Below are 18,719 nucleotides of genomic sequence, written 5' to 3'. Positions count from 1 at the left end.
TCAGCAATTAGAAGACAGGAAACAGTGGGAACGCGCGTTCTAACCTAACCTAACCTATTCTAATAATTCGATTGCTAATAATTATGGTAATTTATTAGAATAGGTTAGGTTAGGTTAGAACGCGCGGCCCCACTGTTTCCTGTCTTCTAATTGCTGAAATCGGAGACGAGTCGCCATTTTGTATACACCTAGGGTAACATTAACCCAAAATCGTACCCCCAGATACACTAAACTTCCCATACATACAGGAAAAAAACCCTCCAAAATTTTTTTTTTGCATTTTTCGACGTGTATTATGTACTAATCTTTGAACAAAGATTAGTAGATACACGAAGATTAACGAAGGACGGAGTGACGGACGGGCTGCAATTTGAAAATTGCAGCCCGTCCGTCAATTTTCAAATTGCAGGTTCAATTATTGGCCTGCAATTTTCAAATTGCAGGCCAATAATTGAATCAATCAGCAGTTAAAACTTAATTTACAAGTGTTTAAAATGCAGTTTAATGGATGAGTAATTGAATCAATTACGAATAACGAGATAAATATCGCACTTTTTAGAGTAAAATTCAACCCATATAAACTCTAAATTGAAAGTTCTAAAAATTATAAATAGGTTGGACCTCGATCTAATTTTGAAATATATTTTTTATTTTTATTTTCGTAGCCATTCAAGCATATCGTTTATTTAATTGCTTAACACACACACACACACACACACACACACACAGTACCATATTAGACGAGAAATTATCCAATTTATTAATTTCAATTCGAGGTGAGAGAAATTTGCTTTCATAATCCAAAAAAAACAGTAGCGTAACTAGATATTGGAGGGTTGCGAATTAGAACGTGCAAAGCCGTGTTCACCTTGTGTATAACTGCGCTTGATTTTTTTATTTACAAATTAAGGGAACCCGAACCCCTAGCCCCCCTCTGCTTTCTTACTCGTGTGTATAAACCGTAACCCCCACCAGGTCCTGGTTACGGTAGTGTCCAGAAACAGAATTTCGTTTTTAACATTAAGCTATTTATACATTGATACCACTTTCTATAGCCAAAAAAAACCTATCGTTTCGACCCATTTTTCTAGAATTACAAACAAGAATTTTAAAAGTGTAATTTAGAAATGACATATATTTATAATTATTTGAAATCTTTTATCACTTTTGACGTCATTTTAAACGAATTGTTACTAAATATAGACGATGCGAGTTTGTTTCCTGTTGTATCTGATAAGGTTGAAGTGTTTTTCTTGTCAAAATGTACCGCATCCGCATTATTTGGATGGAAATAAAAAAAGAAAGAGAGACCACCTTACGGAAGAGGCTTATTTATTTATTGGAAAACCATCAGAGCATCTACAACCCAATTTCAGTAGCAAAACTAGACTATAATTAATACAAACAGCAACATTAATTGACCAATTTAAATATTGCCAAAATTTTATTTACAATTCTCTCTTTATAAAAAAATGTTTAAAAATTAAATTACCATCGTTATTAAATAAATAAATTACACGCCGAATTGATGGAAGATTTAAAATAATAAGCCGTTATTTTAATTATTATATTTTACAGTAAAATCTGTGTAAGCCGGAATCTCACGGTACCGAATGTCTTTTCCGGTTTGGCAGGTTTTCCGAAAAAAATTCCATAGAATTTCTTCCCGTTTAGGCAAGTTTCCGTTTTATACAGGTTCCGTTTTAGCCAGGTTTTACTGTATCTAAATTTTTATGTACTGTACATAATATATTTTAAAATAGTTTTATATATTAAGAGATCCGTGAAACGTCTGTTATAATTATTTATACAATATAGAATGATTTTTTTTAATATTTAGACTGTTATTTTGCATAATATATATATTTTTCATCGAAAAGAAACTCGTCTATAACATAATTACGGTTTTAAAGATATAAATAGTTTATTATGAGCTATATAAATTGAATATTTAGAATGCGAAATGCATAGAAGTCCATTGGAGTAATTAAGTGCACGCATTCAATCTGTTACGTTCTTTCGAATAAACTCACCCGTTTTAAAAATGAATATTTTATCAAACTTTGAGTTTTAACGAAAAAATTACAATGATTCTAAAGTTTAATTCTTATTAAATTTCTGAAAATAAATATAATTAAGTAAAAAAATGATTTTATAGAGCAATTATTCAGTTTTGTAGAAATTATAGAAGCTTAAGCGATAAAAAAAAAAAAAAATTCTAATTATACACAGGACGGTGAGAAGTAAGTATACAGTTGTGTGTGTCTGAGAAATGAAGACCTTTAATATTCACCATCATTATTATTATTTTGTATTTCTTATTTATGATTTAATTTATGCATAAAATAAATATTTTTCTTCATAACAACACCTGTATGCCTACTTTTGCACCCCTCTGTATATAAGAAGCCGTTTCTTGAAATTTTTACTCCCAGTTTCCATAATCTCCCCTCTTCGGATGTCCACCGAAGCTCAACCCCCCTTTCCAACTTCGTCTCGCGTCACGACCCCCCCTCCTTCCCTTCCGGTGTGACATCATTTACGGACAGCCCAAGATGAATTGCAGCTATTACTATCAGGCACTTAAATCCTTGTTATTCGGTCGAATTTCTTCTAATTATTCATTAAATTTTGATATGATTAATTATAATCTAAACTATATAATATACAAGATGCATTTTTATTTTAAAAAATACCATCTCTCGTAATGCCAAGATTTAGGCATATATATATATATTATACTGTATAACTTACATTTATAATTTAAATTTATATACATTGTAATTTTACTTCCAATTTCCCAATTCTTAGTTCAGTTTTTCCTCTTTTGAAAAGTTTATTATGCTTAAATATGTTCAGGCGCTACCTTCTATTGATGTTCGTTAGCTAAAATTCAACATTTTGTACACTATTATAAAATTTTTTTTTTGTAATATATTTCAACGTAGAATAAAAATGCAAAACTACAAATATAGGCAACTGCAAAAGTGGACCGGTTTTCAGCAAAATATCTAAGAAATCTGCAAAATATGGAAGAATATCTTCCGATTTATTTATTGTTTAGCTGATTCTGTACACGTGAGGCAATATTAAAGAAAGCTGCTATTGCTTCTTCGATATCTTTGGATTTTTGTATGGGCAGAGGACCTTCATTTCTTAAAATCCGCACACAACTTCGAAGATGACCAATGGGAGATAATGGCACAATAGGTTTGGTTTGCTCGTACACTTTTGTTCTTCTCGGCCCTAGACTAGAACATCTCCAGAAATTTTGATCCATGTAAGGCCTTGCCAACTTAAGGATGTAAACAAAATTCCCTAAATTCACAACAGATACGAATAAAATAGGGAAAAAATCAGAGCCACACGGAAACTAATAATAATAATAAAAAAAAAACAGTATTCTTATTTAGAAAATAATAGGAAAAACACTCGATAAGTTTGACATTTTGACACCTCCTGATGAAATTCTGTCATTTCATTGTATCTAGTGAAATGTCAAATCTGATATCCGTGGAATGCAAAATACACAGTTTAGGATATTGGAAATTTAGGAAATCATTGCACGGCACATCATTTCAATTATTAATATTCTAGGGAAGTACAAAAAGGTATGAATTAATGGAATAAATGATTGGAATAATTGGAAAATTAAAGAAGAATTTTTAATAGTCTTGCTTCCTGATTGCATCAATAACCGCCGCTTATTCTTCTCCTTTGTTACTTTATCGAATCTTTTTTTCTTTTTATTGTTATAAATAGCAGAATGCGAGGCGTTAATGTAACTCAGACTTAACTCTTAATGGATGGAATCACTCAAAGCGCAGTCGACTGAATGTCGTTGCAGTTGATTTGTACCACTAGCGATTGAATATCTTCGGCACTTTTCACCTTCCTGGGCATCCCAATCTGGTGCATGATGGGGTTGCTATTGGATGGACTCGTAACAAACACTGAATTTTGACGAGGCCGAAACCTGTGATTACTGTACGTAGGAAAGGACGTGAATCTCTGCAGAGTTTTTTCTGGAGGATTCAAATCGGGCACCCTCTGCTGTTTTTGCAAAACTGCACTGAGAGTCTGGCTCCTGTACGCCGGCTGATACGGTTCTAACATCCTTATTTTACCCCATTTATTGAAGAACAGAATGATGACCGCTACCCACACTATCAACACAATTACAACAATAACAACTTCCTCTTCTCTCACTAAAAAATTGTTGACTTCCACGTAAGATTCTTTTTCTCTCGTACTTTCGTTTTCTGCGGAGGAAAGAAAAATAATAATAACACAAATAAATGAAACGGTTGCTGTTTTAATCAAGGACGTCTCTTTTGTTAATTAATGCTTTTATGGATAAGTTATTCATAGAAAGGATTAGGGAAAACAGAAATGGAAGAATTGATTAAAGAAAACGGGATTAAAATCGTTCCTTGTTTATCATTTCGTTCGATCCCTCACGGGAATTAATTTATACAATTTTAATTAATGGTCATTAAGAGCGTGCAATTCCGATGATACTTCATAACCCAAACCCCATTAATTGAAAGTTTCGGTTAGTTTTGTATCGATTACTTCACCACTTTTTTGTTAAACTACTTCTAATAATTTCGACGTGGACAGGAGTTATATTACAAAGGATGCCGCATTATCGCATCTAATTTGTTATCATTAGCTGCGTACAAGACGAGAACACGTTCGTTCTTCAAAAATCAATTTATTCCTTCAATTAAGAACGGAGACAAAAGAAATAAGAGTAATAAAATAAAAAGAGACAATTCTTTGTTAACTTACGGACATCTGGAGCAACGAACGATATTACCGGGCTGCTGATGTTTGATCCTGTAGTGGAAATGGCTGTCAGATGAAGCTGATACTCGACTCCGGGTCTCAGATGATCCAGGGTGACTGTTCTCGTATTCGGGTCCACTTCTTGGATAATGCGGTATCTAGCACGAAATGCATTATAACAGCCTTAAAATAACTAAAAGTATAGAAAAAAATACAAATAATTAATGCTGTACACCACGTCAGAAACGTGCGTAATTATCTCCTTTTAAATTGACTTATTCTTTTTTAAATTCTACATTGTCTTCCTACTTTAATTACGATAAACTTTTATTTTTAAATCTAAGCGCATTAAAATTATAAACCCAAATTTTTATTTATTTAATTACTATTTGTCTTTCTCCCCCCTTGAAATGTTACTTAAAAATCTATTATTTTAATCACAATTTATAATACACAATTTATAATATTTACAATAGAATTAATTGACTAAATGTAAACCTATGCAAATTCACATCAGCAAACAGCATAGAGAAATGCATCGACTGAGTAACTACTGTAACAGTACTTCATTATACGAATATCGGGGTTTAGAAATGTTTCATTTATCCCAGAAAGTTAATAATTTAATAAAGAATATTAGGGTAAGTTGGGGTAAATGGACCACGCTAAGATTATAGTGTTTTTATTTTCGTGTTTTGTCCGTGCCACCGTTCCGTTGGAGTCCTAGAAGTTATGAAAGTACTCGGAGAAACTCGAAATAAACCGAAATATCAGGGGTAGACAATAGGGATTACTAGAAAGGAACAGGGATCTCGGTTATCCAGGAAGCTAAATGGCCGAAAGAAATTTCCAAAATAATAAAACCAATTTTAAATGTTTAGGGACCAGTCCAGAAGAACCAGAATTCTAGGACCACTTAGTTACAAAATGAGATAAACAACACTATTTTCATTTTTGGCTCACCAGCACTAACGGGGCCTTTTTCTACACCCACCAGTTAAAAAGTGCTCTTGAATTTTTCCGGTTTTAAGCTTATTTAATGTACTGTGTTTGCGTTTAATTAGTTCGATTATCGTAACAGAAAAGCATTCGATCCATTATATCCCACAGGGAAATCGAGTACGATCCACTTCACCCTTTGGAATGAAACGAATCACACTTAGACGTTTGCGAATTATGGTTTTCGATCGCTAGTTACGATACTTTATACAGTGAAGGTAATTGAATTTTCTCCGTTATAACTTTTTTACAGTATATGATTTTGCCGAACCCTACTTATTATACGTTAGAAAGAAAACAACGATCATTCGAAACAAGCTGTACTTTTACGTAATATATCCGGAGTGAAGTGTCATCTCGTATTCAGAAGCTGTCGTTGCTGTGTGGTTTCTCTATCGTTTATTACGTCAAAACATTTCTCCGTCGGTTAACTTAGGCGATGTTGATAAATTGATAACGGTTCATCTTATATATAAAATACACAAATTTTAAAAATTTCTTTCTAGAACAAGATCTCATTTCTACAAAGGATTTTTTTCTTCTTTTCCATTTGTTAACATCGCTTATTCAGTTTTTCTTTCTGCTTCTGCACATGTGTGACACAGCTCATCTATAAATGCACTTCGATAAAAATCTAAGAAGGTCAAAAACTATCGAGTTTCTTTCTCTTCGAAAATGCTAATATCAAATGAAGATATTTTTATTATTAAAGGAGAAATTAGCATAGAAACAATTTTAAAAAGTACTTACGTCGTGAAAAAGCCAAGGTAATACATTTTAAAAGGCAAATTTTTCAAATATAAATTAATGAAAATGAAATTCTCTTGTATTAGTCATTCAAAAATGCAGACGTTATTTGTTTTTTTTTAAAGTGGGGAAAAACATTTAAAATTTTATTAATTTCTTTAGTTTCTAGACATAGAATTAAATTACAATAAAATTTAATGTAGCTCTCTATATAACAGAGATGATTATAGGCTATAATACTAAACTGATCCTACTCAGACTTGCTGGGGGCTGTTCTAATGGAGTTTGAAACTTGCTACGTACGCTATTTACACCGTGAGAATAGAATTCGGGAAAACAAAAATTTAGTTCACATATTCGCCACTAGACGAAAGTTTGGCGCTTCGAGAACATAAACCGCGAGTTAGTAGAGCAACGCTTTGTCGAATTTACCAGCCATCTGAAGCGATTACACGTTGACGGGTTATATAATATGGTGTGTGCAAGTATTTCGGTGATACGCTGGCCTTGGATCGAGACAAACACTATTATATCCCAGGCACGTGTTTTCCTACCGTAATTCGCGTAATATTACGTAACTGTACTCGTTCTCGAACCGCCACATTTTCGTCTAGTGGCGAGAATTTAAACTAATTTTTTTTTATTTCTAGAAATCTAACCCCCGCGAAAACACCAAAAAATCTTTCGAAATTAAAAAGATAGAAAATCCTATCTATCATTATTACTGTTCGAGTAAAGAATTTAATAAAAGAATATTAGAATATTCAGAGTAGATTCTTCTGCATCAGAAAGCCGATTCTGTATATATTACTGTATTATACACCGAGCTTGTATCTAAATTTAATGATCAAACCTATTTAGTTCTTTGTTCTTCTTCTATGATTAAAAGATAGAAAAACATGTTTTTGCTAGAATAAAAATAGTTATATAAATTGAAATTTGTTTACCACTCGACTTACGAAAGTAACTTTATTCATTCTTCCGTTTCGAGAATAAATTTGAATAATCGCGAGGAAGAAGGGGGGAAAAAACAATTTCCGTCACGACATAATTAATTTCGACAGAAGAGGGGAACGAAAAATATAATAATAATAATAATGGCGGCTCTTATTTTACTGTTGAAATATACGAAAAACGTCGAAGTTCCATCAAATTTTCACGAGTTTAAAACAAAATTGGGACGATAGTTGAGATAAACGACAAGGAAACTGTAACGGATGAAGGAGAACTTTCACGTTGATGTCATTTGAATTATGTATAAACGAGACGACAGAAGGATTTTTATTCAACACGTGCTTCGTTAATACGTTTTAACTGGATCAATCATTAATTGGAAGGAATTATTCAGTGATCAATCTGTCCGCTCGCACGGAGAAAGGTTGATTAATTAAAAGACACCCCCCGTCTTTCTCTTAAATTATAATCGATAATGCAGCCAGATGAATCGGCAATTCTTACTCTTCTCGAACGAGACGGCCAATTTTTACTTATTAATTCGTAAATTATTATTTTACTCTTCTAATTTTCTAAGTAAATTTTTAACTTTTAAAAACTGTTAAAAAATATAACTTTATGATTTAATTTCCTTTAAAAAAAATAAACTAAATAATACATTTCTACAGTCGTTATACCGTTTAAATAACGTTTAAATTAGAAATGAAAATCGGCTTATTATTATTTATACCGATGCCGCGCTATAAAATCTATAAATTTCATTTTAAAAATGTTAATATAATTTTATTTTAATTTTAAATTGGATAAATCACAGAAATTTTTCTTCTTATTATTTTTTACGGGATGATAATTAATTGAATTCCTATTCGTGTAAGGAAACTCGAAGCGAATAAATGGAAATAAAATTCAGTAAAAATAGAATGAAATCCCACGGATATAATTGTATGAAAACAAAACTATCTTTACATAAGAAAATTACAAGAAGAAATTCTTTTTCTTTGGCAAAGTTTCCTTTTTTTAAAGTCGACCAACAGTCACTTCTCCGCCATCGAAGCAGAAAAGAGAAAACTTAAATTTGCATAATGAATAATGAATGCTCCTAACGTTTAAGATCATTCATTATTCACCGAAGCGAACTTACGTTGTAAAAGAAATTAGTTTCTATCAGAAATTCGAAACCCGTTAACGTTTCTTCAATTTTAATTCAATTTAGGAAGTATCGAGAGTGGAAAACGTATCGGCCATTTTCTTTTTTTTTTCTATTTTTCTATTTCTTTCTTTGTCCGAAACTGTCAAATTAGCAACGGTAATCGAGAAATTTTCTTTCTCCGGCTATGGAAAATTACGGGAGTTCGGTAATAAAGTTTCCCTCACGTCTTCGGTTGGGGGAAGGAAAAGGGAAAAAAGAGAGAGAGAGAGAGAAAAAATACAGAAATTTCCCTCGGGGTGATGGAAAATAATGTTGCAAACTTCTTTATTAAATGCTGCACACGTAGAAAAATATAAAACTAAACAATTTTCTATCGAAAATTAAAAATTTAGTGAAAAATTCGGCCATTTTTTTTTATCGATTCGAATTTTTAGAGTCGGATTTTAAATATTTTTTGTGACAAAAGAGAGAGTATTTTATCCTTCTATACTAGAAACAAAAGTCGAGTTCTAGTTTATGCGGATGAAAAGAAGTAAAGACGTGCGCCAGCTGCAAATTCTTTAAGAGTAGCGAAATATTTTTAAATATTTGAATATTATTGTAGCAATGCATCAAATATAAACTTATTTGAACTGGCGGAATCCATTTTCTTTCGCCTAATCCCTACCGGAATTAATTCCGGAATTATTTAAACAAATGTCTCTGTTTAAAACGAAATAAATTAATATAAAATAAGATCTTTTACAAATTTTTTCTAAAAATTAAGCATTAAATTAACATTTAACCCGTATATAAGAAACACAGTATTTTTTGTTTTGTTTTGTTTTTAACTACCATCATACCAGAAAAATTTATACTCTTTATCGTAAATTTAAATTATAATTATATATAACTGATAATTTATTAAATTTAAACATAGTTAATTATTCATTTTCCAAGTTATTTCCATTACGAATAACCTTTTACATTTCCGTATCGGGTGTTAATTAAATTAAAACTTTTCCAACGGATGGCGATCGGTTCGAAGAGACATCCCCTGGCGTACAAAAAAAGAAACAAACAAAAAAAAATTCAAATTTTATTTTAATTTCTTCTTCTTCTAACTTCTAATTAATAAATGAAACAGACGTAGATTCAATTAATAATTTAGATTAAACGAGAATCTTGGCGTATGTCGAAAATGGAACATAAAACTTTCAGAAGTTTGTTATTTTTGCAAGTTTCGGGAGAATCGAGATAAGAATAAAAGGAGAATTCCTAAGTGCAGTTATCACTCCGTTACCGAGTTGGAACAGCCGACATCACTCTTTGACAGGGACTTGTCGTCTCGCAACATTTCAACAATAAAAACCCTCTTTGTGAAGGGAAGACTGTGAAAATTGATAGTGTGAATCGCCTTTTATCATTATATTAAAAAGTTTTATAAGAGATAACCGAATTTTTTTTCTTTTTAGAAAATTCGCGCTTATAACCACGTAAGAGTTAATTATCCACTTACCTTGTCTAGCGAGATTCGGAATAATTACGAATGGATTTTTGTTTGGATCGGGGTTTGACGAGTGTAAAGTAACTTGAACTTACCTGGCAACTGATGCGCGGCATGTGAGCACGAAGTGCTGCAGACCGACGGGGCAATCATAGCGCCACCTAACAAGAACCGCAGGCGGTGACCAGCCAGTAAGCACCAAAGTAATGTTAGACGGAGGAGCGGGACAAGACTCGACCGAAGCTAAAAATTAAAATAAAATAACTTATTACTGATTTTACAAAACAGAAATTTAACGAATATACTCGATGATTTAACTGATAAAATCGAAAACAGATCTGGGATACTCGTAGGCACTCGAGAAAACTTTGCCATTATCGATCTAGATAGTCGCGATGTTTAAGCCAACTCTAGCGATTATAGGGCATTTTTTTCGCTGTTTTATATCGATTTACAAGGATTTTTCTTAAAAATTAATTATTTCGAAACAAGGGAGCGAGCGAAAATCAAATACAGTATCTTAATCCGGATGATCAAAATCTATTAAACTTCACACTCGATACTTAAACGAATTAGCTCGGCAGTGTAATGTAATATAAATTAATCTATAAATATATTATATATAAAGTGTAGTATATTAAGCGAAACACGATTTTAATTAATTCGGACTGTACCGAAGGAGAGAAGCTGGAATTGACATTTCTCAACTTGTCAAAAGAGTACAAAGGGCTCTAGGCGTTAAACATGTCGGATAGGCGGTGTAGATAATGTTATTTTCAAACTAAATTAACAATATTTCCACTCGTGTTGTGCATCTGGCATGTTTATTCTGGATAAATCAAAAAAATGGATCGATGGCCAACGTATTGGAATGATATAGTGCTCAAGATTCTTCTTCTTTGCAGATGATACCTACCATTAATAAGTCATAGCGATGCATCAATACTGCCAATCTTACTCTACAATCACTTCTTCATACTTTAAAAAAAAATGCAAATTTTTATAAATTATTTAAAAAAACAGACGTTTCCTCGCTTAGGATGAATTAATTTACTCTGAATATTGCATATTAATGGTGTCATTGACGCCATATTTTTTTTTTAATTTTAAAAAACAAATGTTTACCATAATATGACGTGATAAGAATTTTAAATCCGTCTTATTCACCTGAGAAAAAAGAATAAGGATTTTCAAGAATAATGTCGTGTTAGTTTAGTAAATAATAGAAAAGTGAGATGTGGATGTGCCGTCGAGTGACATATTTTAGTCGCGTAATCCTAGTTGACATATCTAAATACCCTTTAAATTTTCTTTTTCTCTTTTGTAAGGTTTTTTTTTTAACTAAAATCTCGAATGCAATATGCAAATTAAACAATTACAATTCTCCTTAATGGTAGCTCCTTTCGGGTTTTTCTTCTTCCCTTCTTCATTAGTTGAATTGGTTTAATTTTCCCCTGTAGAAAAAGTGCCATCGATTTCTTTGTCAATATTTTTTTTGTTGTTGATACCATAAACCGGATTATACTCATCCATCTTCTATGAAAAAAAAAGAATCACGGTTTCGACGTAAAATTTATTTATCTTTTTCTCTTGTTTTATTTTTCAAAACCTATCAATTAAGGGATATTGTCAACTTAAGTGTCTCACTCTTCTGGTCGTGATTTAATCATATATTTTTAAAAATTCTAATGTTATTTAAATACTTAAAGACAATTAATGGTTACTGTTACCCTTGGTGCCAAGATGGCGGCTCGTCTCCGATTCCAGCAAGGAACAGTGGGACAGTGTTCTAACCTAACCTAACCTATTCTGATAATTTGGTTGCTAATTATTATGGTAATTTATTACGCCGAATTGCGTATCAATTTTGATTTTAATCCATCTAACGTTAAGGGTGGACCCGGAATCGAATCCGGACACCAAGAATTTTTGGCCTTTAGCCTGAACGAACCCGTAGAGGGCTTGCTAAAAAAACTCTCTACAGGGCGGAAAGATTTAAAAATAAATAAGTAACTTAGAATTTTTAATATTTATAAGATTTTTCAGTATTAATAAATCGGATTAAATGCGGAAATTACTTTACGTCGGTTCTTCTTAATAGAAACTCTTGATATACGAGAAAATTAAAATAGAATTCTATCACTCGATTATGTCTGAACTTTTAAAATAATAGTGGAAAGATTGTCAAAGTCTATTTACATTTATAATAAGAAATACGGCTTTAAATTTTGACAGCCATTTGACATTTAACGTTAAGTTTAAACATTCTTTAATGTTAGTAAATCCGGTCGCTTCCAACGCCTTCTTCCATAGGGGCTTACGATCAAGATAACGATTCGTAGCGTGTCTTTGCAGAAATTGTTTATTTTTATGCCTCCAGTTAATACCTAATTAGTGTAAAATGTGAAGAATTCGTCAAACGTTAATCAGATTTAGGAATGAAAAACAAAGGAAGAGATTCTAACGAATGCTCCAGAAGTTTCTCTCTCTCTTTAAAATTAATACGCAAAAAAATAATTTCGAGTGATATTAAGAAAGAAAGAAAAAACACAGTATACCGTTTATTAAATTGAGTTGCGAGCCAACGAATTCCCAAAGCAGAACAAAACACTTCAAGCTGGAACATCCAATCTTTTGTTAGTTGGAGAATATATTATCCACCGTAGCAGAGGAAAGTTTCGCTTGAATGTCATTGAAATAAGAATAAAAAAAATGAATGCCAGATTTCTTCTATACTTTAAAATGAAAGTATTCTGTGAAAAGCCAAGATAGTTTCCTGCCGAATCTAACTTCAAAATAGCAATCCCACGAGGTTTAACTTCTTCCGACGTCTTATTCTTCTTTAGCAAAATCGTTCTTGTCATCGGTTTTCCTTTAAAGTTCTCACCTAACTTCAAAAAAATAATTCTGACAGATAGCATAAAAGAGTATATACTTTTATATAGAAGATAAATACGAATTTTCAGCTTCTTCGCTTCGGTATTTTTTAAATTAAACCGAGATTATGTAACAAAACTTCTCGAGTATCGAATTTAAATACCTATTACAAGGAATTTTCGGACAGAAAAAAAAGAAAATAGGTAATCCCTCGTTAGTAGTAGTCTTCGATATCATTTTATTTCCGGGGAGAAGAACTTAATGACTATAATTACTAAGTAATCTTGGTATTAGCCAGAATAAGGTAAAAAGTAGGAGAAAATTTAAATAAAGTGTCTTCGTTACAACAAAATTCGATTCGTCTATTAAGGTATGTCATTTAAAACTTGTCATTTTTTCGTTTCATTCTTCTATCTTTCCATAACTTGCTTTTATCGATTCTCTCTCTAGTTAAAAAGACGACAATAAGAGCCAAAATGGAGTCGAAAACAAAAAGAAATTCTATTTATACGTGGTAAGAGGATAGAAATAATAAGAAAATGCCTAATCCACTTTATAAACCGATTCAAAGAAGCATAAGTAATGCTTAATTAGAAGATTTTATAAAATAAAAGAAAGAAAAATTCTGGTGTGAGCGCGTTAAAGATTAATATTGCAAACACAGATTAATTAATTAAATAATTAATTTAAAAAATGCTAAATTTAAAATGTATAAAATAAAGTTTGCATCGATGATTATACAACGCCTGATCGATTGAGGAAAGATTCATTTTACTTGATATATTTGTGTACATATTCATGCTAGTTTAGTATTCGTTTTCTCTGACTATTTATTCAGCCAACATCTGAATATTACGACAAATGCAAATGACTAGTTTCTTAGTAAAACACTTTACATTTGTAGGAATTTTTTTTCCCTCTGTTAAAGCATGCAATATCTAAATATTTTTACTATTTCTGGTATTTATATAACGGGGAAAGTGTGGCGATCGGTAAGGCTTTTTCTGTTTTTATGGATTCTAGTGTGTGTTTGTGGGAAGGGTAACGATTTTGTCACTCACTTTAAAGCTTAATAACTCCCGTGCCCTTTGTCGAAAAATACTGAAATTTTGCAGAGAGGTTTTTGTATTAGGAAGAAATTTTTCTGGAAATTTTCATAAAAATTGATCTATTGGTTTGGAAGATATGGCCCCCATTCCCTTAATGTCTCTCGAACCAATCTTAAAGATAATGGTAGAAAAATGTCAGAAAAAGGCCCCAACTATGTTCCTGACGACACAGGCCCGTGGCAAACATCAATGACAGGTAATGGTAGCCATTATTAGGGATGAAAACAAATAAAAAATGGCCGGAAAGTCCAGCAACAACGTTATCAACTGTTTTAAATATTTTACTGCATAAAATATTTATAGGATTTTTGCAGACTATAAAAATGCTATTGTCACCGTTAACTTTATTATTATTATTACTATTATCATTTTTTTATCATCGAGAAAAGAGGAATTTTTTTACAAATTATAACTTTTGAATTAGCTTAACAATTCAAACAATATTATAAAATAATAACTTTCCGTTTTTGTTCGTTTTATTAATAATAAAGACATTTTAAATTAATAATCGGGGTATTAAGAGATACGCTCTATTCTCAGAAAGACATTAAATATGTCGTAGGCTGGCTCGTTAACGAGGGCAATTCTACTGGAGAAAATATTGCGATAATGATAATAAAAATTGTTAAATCCAAAAATAATCTTCTTAATGAATATTTTACTCTATTCATATTTAAAACGAGAAATTTGCCTAATATATATATATATCAAATACAATGCAGAGGAGGATGCTACGCGAGAACTTTCTATAGGAAACTGGTCCTTATTTAAGTGTTACTAACGTGAAGAAAACCAAGAAAACTTCTTTGGAGAGTCGCGAACCTGGTGGGCTAGATAGGTAACGGAAGCCTGGGGAGGGGGGGGGTCCTAAAACAATAAAGAAGTAAACGAGAAAAAAATCATTGTATAATGGCCCCTAATTCCTCGAGGTCCAGGGCAATTTGCTCCTTTTGCCCTCCTCTGGACCTCCCCTGTTGAGGTTTAGTAGATTAAAAAGTGACATCGACAGATGAGAAAAATTCCGATAAACCACTTCCTTACAAAGCTGTTACTTAATAAAAGAAGTTAGCAATTGATTTATATTGTCGCACGAAAGAGAATGTATGACGATCATTAAGAGTTATCCGATAGATAAATTGTTTCTTAGAATAAAATTATCCATAAATTAAACAAGATTAATAAAACATTTTTTTGCTTCATTGAAAAAAAAATCGCATTAAAAAGTTGAATTTTTTTTAAATGTTGGATTCTATTTGAATCTGTTTGAAAATGCAGCAATAAAGAAGACAATGAAGAGTGGAATTTATTGCAAACTGTTCAATAATCCTGCCTTTCGGTATGTCAATAAAGGAATTGACAAAAGGGTATAAAAATTGATTTCAATGATCTGTGATAAAAGGCTATACAAATAAATCCTTCATCATTCCTCTTTATATTATATAACTCGTCAAAGTTGAAGAATATCTCGAGATTTAACACTGAAAACACGTAGAACACAGTATACGTAGGCCCGAAGGTTGTATAATATTCATATTTATTTTTCAGCCATATTTGAAATAGGAATTTACAAAACCAAATTACGATTTTCCTCTTCGTATTACCCGAAAAAATCTATCTTCTATAGTGTAGTGTATTGTATAAACCTATACTGTAACATAATATATATATATATATAGGAAAAAGAAAAATTGCTATTACTTTTTCTATTAAATAAAGATTTTAAATTGTTTACCGAAACAGAATATTATGGCATGGTTAATGTTACAAAAACTTGGAATATATATATATATAAAATTTCATAAAATAAAAATAAAAACATTTTACATTAAGAAAATTGCCTATTTAGAAGATATAGTTGCATTTTAAGACTTTTAAGTACCTCTTTAAACTGATTATATTAATGCGATGTAGAAAATAAATAACATTTCAATTTATAGAACTGTATTATGGTGAGTTTTTGTGTTCCATTCTCCTCCTCCAAACAGCTCATACTGTATTTTATAGAAAGGTTTATGCATCGATAGCAAATACAATAAAAGTAACCAAAACAATTTTTATTATTGTAAATCTACGCTTTGCACATAACCTATATACTTTTATCTTTTAATTCCAATTCGTAATTATTTTGATAACAATTGAATCTTACACGAAACATTCTACTTTTATAAGCTCCTATTCTATTTATTTATGTTACTTTTATGTTCTAACCCAATTTTACTCAAACTGTACTTAGCAAACAGCCATTAATCGATATTATTTTTTAAACATAAAACGTTATAACGTGGTTCTCATATAGATCATGCTTTAACTATATAAAGTAATTGATTTGCAGTCTCAGATTGTTTTTATTCTTTCTGTTCTGTGGGCACACTAAAGGGCCTTTTTTTTAGCAAGCCAATTATGTATTCAGCCATGCCCACAATGGTAATGGCTATGAAAAATTTCCGAGTTCTTCGACCCATCCCGGACGGGTCGAAGAACTCGGGTCCCTCGGAGTAGCAGGCTGACACCTTAACCGCTCGGCCATCAACGGTCTAAGATTAAATATTCATTAGTTATTTTTACGGTAGGGCTTATATTATTGGAGAATATTCGGGTATTTGGAATTGTTTACATTCAGGTATGTACGGTATATACAATCATGAATATAAAATATAAAGAAATGGAGTGCCATTATTTGTATCTGCAACGGATATAAAAATATTTCAATTGTACTATATCAAAGACGTTTCTTTCAAGAGAATACATTTTACTTGTCTTTAAATGGGATTTAGGATGTTATTCAAAAAAATGAAATTTAATATCTTATATTGAACATTATCAATAATACAAAGCAAGATTGTCGAGTATTTGTCCGATACGATATCAATTTTCAAATCTAGCAATTTTCTATATTAAATCAAGATTACAAGCAGCCATTATATGTGCCTCTTCTACCAAAATAATGCTTATAATTCGAAGGCCATGTGGCTAAAATAAATAAATATACGTATATGGAACATATTCAAATAATATTGCAATGATAATATCGAGAATAAATGTAAATTTTTGAATTTTATAAATTATTTTAAGGAATTTTTTTTTATTATTATTATCAATAAATATGCCGGTTCTCATTATATAATCATTATTTAACTATGCTGTAACATAAATTTTTACTTGAAAATATAATTTATTATGGCATTGATAAATGAAATTGTGAACATAATCAAGCAATGACTATAGATTTTCGTGTTATCATTATTCATGACATTGTTTTACATATATATATATATATCTTTTTTTGTATATTTATTGGCAATATCAAATCGAAGTAATTAAATTCAGCTTAAATATATTATTATACATTAAAATTTTATTTATGTGTTGCCGTAATTAAAAATAATACCCCTGAACTTTGATAGTTTGTACTGATCAATGGGCTCACGCGAAGTTTTCCTGGTTTTCTTCACGTGTCTACCATCTAAATAGGGCAAGATTTCCATAGAAAATATTTCCGGGAGGAACCCCTTAAAATAAATTATTGAAAAAAGACAATTTAAAGATTCAAATTCTAATCAACAAGTTTCCATAAACCCACACATTTCTGGATTTATGAAATGAAAACTTTCTTCAAACCTTTGTTACAATCACTAAATTAATATAAATTTTTAATTATAAAAATGAGTGAAATTTCAATGTAAATTTTATATTTAAAATAAGGAGAAACCTAAGTTAATAGCTCCAAAACAATATACAGGATAGCCACAATTAAGAGCACTCTGTAGCTGTAACCAATAAGGGAATTGACACCAGAATTTGTATACAGACTCTGGAAAAGATTCTGCAAAAAAATTTAGTTCAAAAACTTCCACTAGGTGGCGCTTTACAGGAGAATGCAGAAACAAAACAACAAGAACACAACAAAAATACATTCATTCGTTCCTCGGGGAACGTGCCTTCAGCAGAAGCTAGTTACTGATGTAAGGAATTTTGTCAATGTGTGCCCCACATGCCACCCTATATATTGGTATAATTAAGATTGTTTATAAATACAAATAATAATAAATAAAATTAAATAAAAAAAATAATAATTTTATTTTATAAAATGATTCGAATCGTTAATATATTCGCTATGAAAATCGATGTAAATGGAGTTAAGAGTTACGCATTTTTATAACTAGAAACAATTTTAAATGCTTTGTTTTTATAAAAATAAAATGTTTAAACCGTAATAATAATGTGAAAAAAGAATAATAATAAAAATAATAAGAATAATCCGCTCTTAACTTAATTAACATCGTTAACATTTAGTTTCACGTAGTTTATCCCAAACGGAAATCATTTAAATAATATATTGCGATTTAAACGCTTAAGTGTATAACATACACAAAGATAAACGAACACTTGAAAATATAAATTTACATATTCACTAATAGAACTTTAAATTTTTACACGAGTTCTATATTCTAAGTAGGCTACTGAAGGTAAATTATGTGCATTATTTTAAAGAATTGCTATTTTAGAATCAATACGAACAAATTGAACCATTTGCATTAATGAAATATTTTGTATAAAATAGTTTATTCATTACCTAAAATAATTTTAAAATAAAAACAATCTGCAA

The 18,719-nt window shown here is 31.0% G+C and overlaps 1 protein-coding gene across 1 annotated transcript in view; it reads right to left on the bottom strand.

Moving 5' to 3' along the window:
- Nucleotides 1-2,806: 2,806 nt before the first annotated feature.
- LOC136990210 (fibronectin type III domain-containing protein 5-like) overlaps nt 2,807-18,719 on the bottom strand; it is a 32,838-nt gene continuing 16,925 nt past the window's right edge. Inside the window, exons 2-4 of the mRNA XM_067288590.1 lie at nt 10,223-10,370; nt 4,795-4,949; nt 2,807-4,262 (exon numbers count right to left, since the gene is read on the bottom strand). Coding sequence (XP_067144691.1) covers nt 3,817-4,262; nt 4,795-4,949; nt 10,223-10,370 — 749 coding nt within the window. The 3' untranslated portion in view covers nt 2,807-3,816. The remainder of the gene's footprint in view (nt 4,263-4,794; nt 4,950-10,222; nt 10,371-18,719) is intronic.

Source organism: Centruroides vittatus, unplaced genomic scaffold (assembly GCF_030686945.1).
Source record: "Centruroides vittatus isolate TY-2023 unplaced genomic scaffold, ASM3068694v2 scaffold_861, whole genome shotgun sequence".
Lineage (NCBI taxonomy): Eukaryota > Metazoa > Arthropoda > Arachnida > Scorpiones > Buthidae > Centruroides > Centruroides vittatus.
The sequence above is the reverse complement of the archived record's forward strand: the minus strand, read 5'-3'. Positions and strand labels throughout refer to the sequence as shown.